We start from the raw sequence: 12660 nt of genomic DNA on the forward strand, positions 1-12660 counted from the left end.
ACATAATAACTCCGATATGAGGTCTGATGCCCGTCGCACTGAAGTCAAAAGCAGGACCCATCACTACATTAAGCTGTCCTTCTTTCTCCACTTTTTGCCTCAGGATGTCATTTAACTCTTTTTCTAAAATATTCGTATGATTTAAAGATTTTGGAATAGAATTAGTGACACGGGCTGCTTGTTCTTTGACCGGAGGATCGGAAAAATCTAGAAGACATTGGACATGAGATTTTATTTAACAGATTTTAAAATAAAAAATGCACTTTTGATGTAACTGAAAAATATGTTTGGAGTAACTGGACCATTGCGCCATAACGATTGCCTTTATTTATTTATTTTTTGAGCAATCACGATTGTTATTGTTCTAATTTGACCATCCTTGATGTTTTGGTTCCTTTTTCAGCTTGGACTAGAGGCCTCTGCAGCGCCGCCACCCGTCGGCCTCTGCGGGAGCGGCTGCTCTGGTCCTGACCACTGTCCCCCGGAATCCGGTGGCGTGCATGTCCTTCACACACACGCACTCATACACACTCACACACACATACCCGCGCCTTTGCGCACATACACAATGACACACACACACACCGGCCTTTACACACATACACTCACGCCTACGTTCATACACGCAGGTCTACGCACACACACAAGCCTAGCCTACACATGCACGCACGCACGCCTACACACACACAACTATAAACACGATACCGCCTACGAGGAGGGGCAGACTTGAGGGGACAGGGGCCGTTTCTAGAAACAATTATTCCAATGAGTCAGGTCCTGTCTAAACTCGAGATTGCGAAAAACATAATTTGAGTTCAAAATTCAAATTAGTTTTTTATTTTTATTTATTTATTTAATTATTTTTTCATGAATACGGGACAATGCACATAACTATTATCATCACATTTGAGCCGTGCATCAGGGTGGGTGCGCCAATCGTAGTCAGTTTAATATTCAAATTAGAGGTACAAAGAATATTGATTTAATATTGAGACTGACTTATTCTAAAGCTTGTTTCATTACCTGCAGAGCAGTATTTTAAACCAACTAAAAGATTAGCACATATTTTTTTTCTTTCTCTTGATGCAGAGGTTTATTTAAACTAATGCTACGCCCTACGTAAATAACATAGACCAGTCATCCACCCATAAGGATTGAGATTCTATTACATATTGAGTATTTCTATTAGAATAATTCTAACAATTAACAATAATTTTCAGGATTCAATGATTTTAGCATTTCTCAATTCGTTATACAAAAAAAAAAAATGCATATCGTTAGCTGAGTACTACAACTAAGTAACTACAGATTTGGCAAAATAGAATGTTTCACTTTTCTTGCAAATTTTTGTTCAAAAGTCGACATAAGTTCTTCTGTTTAAATAAAACTTAGAATTAGTAGCCTAATAACAGTTAAATCAAGTCTTCCTGCCCTACAAAAACTGAGGGGAAATAAGGACTGCGGAGTTGGAGTCGTGGAATCGGATTCAGACTGATTTTTATACAAAGGAGTCGGAGTCGGGAGTAGAAGGGTTAAAATTCCAAAAGCCGGAGTCTGTCGTCTTCCCTTAAAGTCCGCAACTCTGGCAGTGCTATGAGTCAAACTGATTTTGGAGTAAAGGAGTTGGAGTCGATGGCTCTAGCATTCCCGGAGTCAGTAGACCATTTTCCCTCCGACTCCACAGCCTTCAAAAACGAGCTGATGTGTGCATCACATGACTTCCTTTTACACCAATTTAATGATAATAGTACCTTGGAGTAAGCAAGGAAACACTTTAAAGCAAGCAAAAAAAAAAAACGTTTTGCATAGATTACTTTTCCCAATATTGGCAATTTTAATGTAATTCAATGGTTTACTCTCTAAATATCGCCAATAATGGCCAAGTTTAAACAAATCAAAAAAAAAAAAAGAAAAGAAACGCCAAATTTGTCGCCAAGTTGGTGGGAAAACTTGGCAACCAAAAGCTTGGTGATATATTGCCAAATTATTACACCAATTGAGTTTGTATTGAAATTAACAATGATTTTCCCCCAAAAAGATTTAAAAAAATCCTGTTGGATCATCTGAATACAACCAAAAACGGGAGGTGCTCAACTATACCCCACTAGGAGTCTACTTAATAGATTTTAGCTTTCTACGGCATACCACTTTTGAGTTATGCGAGATATATGCGCACATACATACGTACGGACATTATGAGAAAACTCGTTGTAATTAACTCGGAGATCGTCAAAATGGATATTTCGGGCATCCATACGTTCTTAGGTATATATGCACGTGTGGTCGACTCGAAAAAAAACCTCAACATTCATTTGGGGGTGAGCAAAATGGAAATTAAGGCCGATGTATGAGTGATTTTCTTTTCCCGCGAATACAATAGTTTCTTTACTAAGTAAAAGGAAGTAAAAACAATCATTTGTAGAGTTTCCCACGAAGCAGCAAGAGAAAACTGAGTTTCAGTTACCTTCGTAGTATTCACCTACGACATGGTACCGTGAAAGTCCAAAACATGGTAATGTCGACATTAACTGGTGAATATCAACCTTCACCTGCCAATGACATCGCCGTAAGACCGAACATTTCCGGTGAATCATCGGTGAAAGTAGACAATTTCCAATTTAGGTCTTTCACGGTAACATGTATGTTCTAGTTAAAGCTAAGTATTCTTTACTCACTTGGTGAATACAGGGGCCTTTGCAAAATCGATAATCTTTTCACTGGTTTCGAATCGTAATCGGTGCATTGCGGTGTACTCATGAATGAAATTCGTGGATCTCCTATCCAAGCGATGTCATCCTTTTCACTAATGTTTTTCTATAAAATAACATAGCACAGTCATGATGCGTCACATTGCTAAAATATTTAACGCATTGTAATAATTTATTTGCATCTTATGAATATCTAGAATCAATTCCTTTGTTTCTTTTCGATTTGGAGAAAGAAAGAGCAAAATAACAAAAACTGAAACTGTCATACTCATACATAAGGTTAGGGTATCGGATTAGGGACAGGTTTTCTTGGGTTCAATGCCAGAAGACATAAAAACCTACCGAGTACATATGGGTGCTAGGGGTGGTATTACATCGATGTTTGAAGGTCGATGTTTTTTCTAACACCAAGGTTTTGCGTTCGATGTTTTTATATTTGAACCATATATAGAGCATTTGTCCCAAAAGTAACGAGCCTCATTTTTTTTCCACGCAAATATACCACGCACACCTTCGCGACCGGTTGTAAATGGTGGAGTTTTGCAGAGATGCCTGGTTCAGTCGCCTACGAACTCTCGAATGGGTGGGAGGTCGTTTTTAGTGAACCTCCGCGCAGAGAACTCGTCGTGGTCTAATGAATGTTGTTCAGAGTTTCTAGATGCTTTCACTTCAGATCCCTTTTCAGCCTTGGGAACAAGAAGAAGTCTACCAGGGCTATTGGGGACATGTGGCACCGCACCGTTAAAACACCAATCCGTATCCGGACAAGACTTTTGGCACAAGTTTCGCGAAAATGTCACGCATGGCCAAGTCTTCCGCAACAATTCGATTAAAATCTGTTTTTGACAAATTTAATTGTTCTACATCAAACGAACACGCATTTGGCGGCCGTTGTTCAGCAAATCTCGCACACGAATGACATTATCGTCCATTCACGATGATGATGGATGCCCAGAAGAAGCCAGGGCTGTTCACTTATCGGCCGTCCGTCACGTCTGGGCCGAGTTTTTCCACCCGAAACAGGTTTGCTTTGCTGGTTGCCATGACAGCAAGCCATCTTGAATGGGACCGGTTTCGATCAGAAGAACCTGGATATCTGATAGGGCTCGACCGATGGCATTTTTTGGACGATGGCCGATGGCCTATAGTTTTCCTCCAAATGGCCGATTGCCGATGGCCGATGGCCGATGCCGTTGGCCGATGGCAAAAAAAAAATTAATAAAAAGATTAATTTGAATTTTGATATGTTTAATTCAAATTATATTTTTCGCAATCACGAGTTGCGACAGGGCCCTACTTATTGGAGTTATTGTTTCCAGAAACTGCTCCTGATCCCCCAAACCTGCCCTTCTCCTGAGCGGTTACGCGTGTATAGTTGTGTGTTTGTGCGTGTGTGTGTGTGTGTGTAGGCGCGCATGCATATGTAGGCTTGTGTGTGCGTAGACCTGTGCACACACGTAGGCGTGTATGTCTCTCTGTGTGTAGGTGCTTGTGCATGTGTAGGCTCGTGTGTGCATACTTTTGTGTATGTACATGGGCGTGTAGGGGGCCACTGACCAGGAGAAGTGAATATCGGGGGTATTGCTCAGGACCGGAGGAGCCGCGCCTGCAGAGGACGGTGGGCGGGAGTGCGGCAGAGGGAAGCGGGGGGGGGAGGAAATAAAATCAGCCTAACGTCAAGGACAGTCAAATGAGAACAATAAGCAATCGTGATTGTCAGGGATTTGAAGGATCATTGAAACAAGTATAAGAAATACGCAAAATGACATTTCTTAGCCAAAATAATTAATCGCTGAATATTTAAGAAATGCTTGAAACGACGAGGGTAGGTTTGGGGGGGACACCCTCTGATTTTGGAGTAACTCACAAATTTAAACTTCGGCCCCAACTTCAGCCTCATTTTTTTAGTACAGAACCGCTACCACCAACGCCTGGGAAGAGTTTCTGAATCTACTTCAGCACTTCCGAAGAAAAAATTCAAAAGTGCCTTTGATTTCCGAATTATGTCACCATTCAAAACGTCTTTAATCATTTTCTTACATTAACCCCTTCAGACCTGGTGTCCGATGTACCGGACATACTTTTAAACAGCTCCTAATCATTTAATAATTGATTTAATTAGTTGATTATTTTGTAAATGACTCTTTACATTATACTTATTATAATTTGAGGTAATTTTTCGTTTTGGGTTTGACAACACTGACATATAAGGATTGAGAGATAGAGAGTGGCTCAACAATGGATTTTCATTTGAAAAGCGAGGTTTTTTCCTGATTTTTTTAAAAATATACAATCTTTAATTAATAGTTTCAAACACTTATATTATGTTTTATAATTGTTTGTAGAACATTTTATAATGAAGTTTGTTCGGTATTTTATCGTTTTTGTATATGAAATATTGATTTCAAATATATAAGTAAGGAATATTGGATGTGCCATAACTCTTTTAATTTTTCTCCTACAAACTCAACATTTTGTCAATAAGATACCCTTTACCATAGTACACTGTGTACCAATTATCAACATTTTTGGTCCAATATTTCATAATTCCGACTGAAGGGGTTAATGCTCTAAATTCTTCCTAAACAATATATAAAGCTTGAAAAAAAAAATTCCAATTTTGAGAATGGTGTTAGTTTTAAACAACTAAGAAGTACAACCTAGAGTTTAATTTCAGAAATTGAGGGAGTAGGAGGAGGGGCACGCAAGTGTTCTCGGAAATACAAAAAATAGTCATAAAAATAGAGTTCAAAACAATCATAAACATTGAGCAAAAAAACCCTTTTAAAATTTGCACCCGAGTTTGTTTTGACGTGCAGTAGCGGATTTAAAAAATAGCAAATGTTGCAATTGCGCGAGAGGCCCATAACCATAGGGGCACCGTAGGAGTTACAAAAATGCTTATGATAAATGTTTTACAACTTCTGTGATAGAGAAATAGGGCTCCAAACTTGTAGCTCCACCGAAGCGATACAGAAAAGACTGCATTACTGTGATTCATATTACAAATATCGAAAAATTAAAAATTACCGTCGGTTTAACGGGAGTCTAACAAAATGAAACTAAACCGGTTTCGCCATCTCATATTTTTTCCATGGCCTCCAATTCAACAATACATCATCAAATGATCGTCAGTCTGAGACGCTATATTAATTTTCCATTGAAATAAGTAATTAATAGCCACAAAAAATGAGTAAATAGGCTTTTTTTAACACCCGATCGAAAACAAAAAGGGAAGTGCACAACTGGAACGTACGCACATCCCATATGCGAAAATTTAGCCTTCTGCAGCTTACCATTTTTGAGTTATGACTTATGAGAGATCCATACGTACATCCAGCCGCAAGAAACAACGCAATAATTAACTTGTTTGGTACCTGAATGCAGTATTAAAAACTCTTTCAGGGGTGATTAAAATAGAAATTCATACTGAAATTTAAGTAAACAATTTTATATGAAAACAATAACTCCCTTTACTTTGTATTAAAAAGTAAAACAACAAAGGTCCTTTTTTTTTTTTTTTTTCAAAAACATCGGCCAATTCCATCGGCTTTTCGATGTTTTTTAATGCCGATGGGCCGATGTTTCCTGCAAGTTAGCATCGGCCGCCGATGCCAATGGCTAAATTGTTGAACCATCGGCGCCGATGCATCGGCCAGGCCGATGCATCGGTCGAGTCCTAATATCTGACGGCCGTCAAAAGTTAGGATAGCATTTCATCGGTTTCAGCCAAGCAGCTCGTTCTTCTCTCTGATGGGTGATTTCAGTCACGTGATTGATGTGCAACGTATGTATATGAATGCTACTCTGTTTTCGTCGGCAGTCCGTCACGTCAAAAGACGGGATGGACGGGACGGCCGGCCGATAAGTGAAAAGCCCTTTAGAGTCCCCTCCACCATTTCCAACCGGCCGCGCAGGTGTGCGTGGTATATTCACATTGCAAAAAAAAAATGAGGCTCATTACTTTTGGACAAACCCTGTATACTTACAAATGTGAATATGATTAGAGTTTAGGGTTAATATGAAAGCTTTACTATTAATTAGTACTACTTTGAGAGCTCTATCTCACCGGAAAGGGTTTTCTATTGTTAGTTGTCTATAGATGTAGACGTATATTGCAGAAAAGTAAAACCTCTTTTCGAGCATGTTAAACGTTATGATGTAGTAACACAAAACAAAAATACTTCATTTTTATTTATTTCTATACTAATCAGAATGGAAGATCTATTTGTTATCAATACTCTTATCAATACAATATTATAAAAAATAAATTAATAATAGGTTTAAAAATAATAGTATTAATAATAATAACATCATGATTTTAGAATTATATAAACGTATGGTACTTGTATCGATTGAATTTTACATTTGTACAAAAGCAAAACAAGGCTTCGAAAATATTTCTGAAGAGGTAACTAGTCTTTAACTAAGTATAAACATTTTGTTTCTTGGAATAAATAGTTTACCTGAATTAACTGAAGAAAAAATTGCGTTTCTTTTTAAAGAATATTTTAAAAAATTAGTGTATTAAAATGTTCTAATTACCACAAACTAAATCTGTTAGCCAACACTACAAATGCGTAGAAAAATATGAGTTGCAAAGAAATCTAAAATATACAAGCATTTTGTATTCTGAATACGTAGCCCCATTAAAATACTACAGAAAGACGGTAGCTGAAAATCTTACATACCTGACCATGAAGAGTAAAGGACGTCCACATTGGCAAGCGATATTTCACATCGAATGCCGAAATATAATCTTCGTTAAGTAGTAAACGAAGAGTTGAATTATCTTCAGCATCGAACGGAATACCAAAAGGCATGTGCAAGTCTCGTTTTTCTCTTGCGGTCTTTTCGTCCATATCTTTAGTTTTGTTAACCTACAAATGTTTCATTCTCATCAAAAAAACGAGTTGATGTGTGCATCACATGACTTCCTTTTACTCTAATTTATTAATAAAAGTGCCTCGAAGTAAGCAAAGAAACACTTGAAATATTTTCACCTCAAGTTTGTTGCGAACCGAAGCAAAGAAAATGTTTTATACAAGTAATTTTTCCCAATATTGGCAGTTTTAATCTGATTCAATGGTTAACTGTCTAAATATCGCCAAATTGAAACCAGATTTAAAAATAAAAAAACGCCAAATTTGTCGCCAAGCTGATGACAAAACTTGACGAGATATTGCCAAGTGCTGCCAAATTGTACCACTTGAGTTACCATTGAAATTAACAATGATTTTACCCCAAAAAGGTGTAAAAGACCCCCTTTGGAACATCCGAATGCAACCAAAAGGGGAGGTGTACACCTAAACCCCACTAGGAGTCTACGTACTAAATTTCAACCTTCTAGGCTATACCGTTTTTGAGTTATGCGAGATATATACGCACATTCGCACGCACACACATACTCACATACGTACATACGGACGTCACGAGAAAACTCGTTGCAATTAACTCGGGGTTCGTCAAAATGGATACTTTGGGTGTCTATACGTTCTTAAGGCATATATCCACGAGTGGTCGGGTTGAAAAATAAAACTCAATATTCATTCGGGGGCGAGCAAAATGGAAATTAAAGCCGATTTTTGAGAGAAATATTTTTTGAGAATACAATACTTCCTTTTTTTGTAAAAGGAAATAATAATAATAATAAACTTGATTTCAATGAGAGAAACTGAAAAGGGGGTTGGGCACTCTCTTTCAGTTTAAAAAGGAAGCTAAAACTATTCCAGTATACTACTAACCAGAAGTTTTTGAACCACCCTAATGTACTCTGAAATTAATATTAAATAGTCATCAATAGTCTGTGTATGAAGACGATGAGAAAGAATTAACTGCGACTTAATTAACGATTAAACCTGCGAACTTTGAACCATGAGCCCAAACAAATAAAAAAAAATAAAAAAAAAAAACCTCGCTAACTATATGCCTATGTAAAAAAAAAAAGCGAGAGAGGTTTAAAAAACATTTTTAAGCGCTTTTCGGCGTTTTCGACCCACTGTGCGATGCACCCTTGCTCTTGGTTAAACTCAGGCGGAGAGTGAAAATTAATTGGATTAATTAATTGGAAACGCGATGCTTCAAATCTTATTTCACACCAAAAATTTTACGCTAACGATAAATTAATGAAATACCTCATAACCAGGACAGTAAGCAGCATACACTCGAAACTTATATTCCATGTCTTCCTTTGGAATTTCTGCAGTAAGAGGAGGATTTGGTTCAGTCTGCGGTGGAAGCAATCGTGGTGAGTTCAACATGTGGTGTAAGCTTCCTTTCGTTCCATTGTTGGGGTTTGGAACAATGTCAAGCAGCTCTGTCGGGGCAAGAAAAGAAAAATTGATGATACTATTAGAGTGAACAACAACACTCAAAACACAACAATTTCACAAATGACGAAAAAGTACTCAAATTTGAACATAACGCGGTCAAAATGGCTCCGACTACGTGGCATTCAAATTTGAAACATTCTAATACTCATCAAATACTCAAATCAACATGTGTGCTCATTTTTGAGGTATTTGTGCTCGTTTTTGAATATGCAATAATTTCAAAATTGAGTACTGTTTGACCGCGGATTGTATGTAATTTGGCGATCTGCCAAGTAAAGACTATTCCATCTGAATGAATCTAACAGGGGAGAAGGGAAAATAACGATGGGATTTAGATACACGCGTTTTATAATGTCACTATTGCATTCTCTAAAAATAAAATAAGGGAAAACAAAAATAGTTACCATGGAAACAAGAAAAAGAAATGAAAATATTTTCATTTCGTTCAGGAACGTAAAAGCAAAATGGTAAGCTCAAAACTTTGTTGCGAATAAATAAATCAATTAATTTTTTCCGTGACAATATAGATCGAATAGACTTTAGATTTATAAAATGTTGCTGAGAGCAAATTTATCTTTTTAAAAAACTAAGGCTAAATAATAGAGAGGCAAAAGTGCACATCTGTAACAAACCAACTAACACCCCTATAAGCTAAAAGATACTTCCATTTCCGCCAATAAACCGGATATTACCCTTTCCATGTAGTCCATGGTCAGACAGTATTATGTACTCCTTTTTGAGAATGAAATAATTCAGCACACTATTTGAAAACACGGGTGCTCATATTTGAAACAAAAGGTTTCAAGAAAATTTGAAAGCATGAATGTACTCATTTTTGAAAACTTCATTTTTCTCAGTGAAGAAGTAATGTTTAGTTAGTAAATATTAAATCAAGTAGTGATGTTTGAGACGTACCACAAAGCATTTCATACAACTCGGTATTAATGAAGGGTGGTGAGGTGTAATGCTGCTTAAAAGATGGGCCATAAGCTACGAAAAGAGCCTGTTCAAAAGAAAGAAAATAATCACAAGATCAAGAACATTTTAGATAATTTTAATTCACTATCAGTTGTTAAACATGGTGAAAAAAATGTAGTTACAGGTATGGCAAATTTTTAATACAATTTACGAGAAAGCAAATATTAGGAATAGAAAAAAATAGAAAGGTCAGTGCTTATTCTCTATTAGCTACCAGTCTGTTTGGCACTCTTGGCTTCCTTAAGAGGTTTTCCACCTCCAGTTCAGTCGCTTCCTAAGCCGGGCTGATGAGTGCTAATAAGCGCGAAACTGCAGTCCTCGACTGGAATGACTGAGCTGGCGATTTTTTTCATGTAAATATTAATTATTAGCTGAAAAAGGGGCTAAGGTCAATGAAACTGTAAAATCGTTTAAATTTTTAGTTTAATTTGTAATTAAACTGTAAGAGAGTATATTCTATTTTACACGCCCTTTTGAAAAAGGGTTTTTTTTTCCCATTACTCTTTTTTCAGACTTTTTTTTACATTATTTTATGCAAAATATGTATTTTATGCATAATATTTTTAAAAAAAATATCCTGAATGCATAAAAAGAAAAAAAAACTTACTCCCATGTCAGGGAAAAGATTATCATATCCATGAGTTCCACCATTGCAAACTTTCTGTTCTTCTTCCAAACCATTGCTAAAAAAAATCACAAGACATTAAAACTAGGAAATAAAAAAAAAGCACACTACCGTGAAATGGTGTTAATTGGAATACTTATGAGCATTGAATATCAATTAAAGATTTTTTTAAATCATTTTTTGACTAGAAATTTCGGTCCTTGTTTGGTTCTTACATTTTGAAGTAAATACAAAACAAACAGAAAAGTGTACCTCGAAGCACACGATAAAATCGTTATTTCTAAGGATTCAATCATTAATAGAGTTAATAAAAACAAGTAATAATGGTGGGGAGGGGAGGCGAAAAGGATCAGGTAGTTACCAAAACCTTTATTTTTTTTTATACAAGTTTATGCATGATTTGTTAAAAATTCGAGGAAAACTTAGAACTCAATAAAGATTAAGATTTATCGTAGGAAAAATGTGTTTAAATTGAATATTACAAAGATTTAATTTAACTTCGTGTTCTTCAAAATTATATCTTGTTCTCCTTCCATTTACAACACCGAGAATGTTTCGTGACAATTTCCTTCATAATTTGCAATTTGGTTTTCTTTTCAATTTGGTTAACAATCAAGTACGAAGACTTTGTAAATGTTTTGAATGGTTTTAAAATTCAAGTAATTTTCAAGACTACATCGCATTTTCAAGAACTTTTCAAGAAATATCCTTGAAAGTTAATTCAAGTTCAACAAGTTGAATTTGACTTTGAAGGATATTTCAAATACAGAAAGAACTTTAATAATGATAAGGATTATTCTCCGATCCAAAAAGTCGTGAACATAAAATATATCTTTTCATCTTTCACCATTTGACTCAGGTGCCGAAAGTAGCAAATTTTCAAAAAAACAAGAAAAAAGCTACTTACTTTATGACAGTCCATCTTGCGTCCATGTCTATAAATATCGGCTCGATTCTGGCATTGTCAACAAAATGAAATCTGACAGGCAGTTGTTCCTTGGCGTATGCTCGCATGTGCTCGCTGCGACATTGGAGCTTGGAAATCATTTCAGCTGTTTAGTTTAGAGAAAATATGCTGTGAAACTTTATGAATATATTAGGGAAGTTCAAAAAGTCACGTCCAAACGGTACGTGTGGGTGTTTCGGTCATAAGAAGCAGGAACTATTTGAGTTGGAAATGGAATCGTGACCGTGCGATTGCAACTTGACCGTCACGCAAAAAAATAAAAGATAACAAACAGAAGAAAAAAAAAACTTTGCAAAAGTCTTAATCGAAGTTCGAAATAAAAAATATAAATGTTATAACTGGAAACAAATGATCAAAATGTACCCCATTAGCCGTGATGCATCGGTGCTGTAAGAAATCTTAATCCGTTTAAATTGGCCTCCTGGTCTTTCAGCGATCCGTACCATGTTCTTGTTAAAACTAACAACATTTTTCATTTGTATTTAGATCAAGTTCGTTTTTTTTTTTTTTTTTTTTTTTTTTTTTTTGTAAAATGATGTTACCGTTTCAATGCTTGTGTAGTTCTTACGCGTAAGAACCTGGTACACCCAAACGTACCATTTGGACATGATCTTTTACCATCCAGCAGTAAGTACGATAGGTGGAAAAGACACACAATTAAAAATAAAAATGATTGGTAAAAAAAAATTGTTAACTTAAAAAAAAACGATGCTGTATCGTGGAAGTAGATAGCAATATCAGAAGTGAAGATATATTAGCAATAAAAGACACTTTTTACTCACTTTGGCTTTGGTTTGCTTTTGGCCTAATCCTCCCAATGGATCCAAAAATGTAATCACATTTAGTGATGTTAACGAAATTTTCAACATTTATTGAACGGTTGCAGCGAACATCTGACATACCTGGAAAAGAAGAATATTCAGTCACTGGGCAACAAAAAAGGCATAAATCAAAAATTTGAGAGAAAACTATAATTATTAATATAAAATCTAAATTCAATGCTGCTTCTTGCCAGAAAACTCGCACAAAGTTAATTTACATAACTGGTGC

At 36.1% G+C, this 12660-nt stretch overlaps 1 protein-coding gene across 1 annotated transcript in view; it reads right to left on the minus strand.

Moving 5' to 3' along the window:
* LOC129226341 (venom phosphodiesterase-like) overlaps nt 1-12660 on the minus strand; it is a 41180-nt gene that overhangs the window by 1952 nt on the left and 26568 nt on the right. The window contains exons 8-15 of the mRNA XM_054860947.1: nt 12393-12512; nt 11551-11695; nt 10626-10701; nt 9956-10043; nt 8843-9024; nt 7400-7588; nt 2676-2814; nt 3-207 (exon numbers count right to left, since the gene is read on the minus strand). Coding sequence (XP_054716922.1) covers nt 3-207; nt 2676-2814; nt 7400-7588; nt 8843-9024; nt 9956-10043; nt 10626-10701; nt 11551-11695; nt 12393-12512 — 1144 coding nt within the window. The remainder of the gene's footprint in view (nt 1-2; nt 208-2675; nt 2815-7399; nt 7589-8842; nt 9025-9955; nt 10044-10625; nt 10702-11550; nt 11696-12392; nt 12513-12660) is intronic.

This window comes from Uloborus diversus, chromosome 1, assembly GCF_026930045.1.
Source record: "Uloborus diversus isolate 005 chromosome 1, Udiv.v.3.1, whole genome shotgun sequence".
In the NCBI taxonomy this organism is placed as follows: Eukaryota; Metazoa; Arthropoda; class Arachnida; order Araneae; family Uloboridae; genus Uloborus; species Uloborus diversus.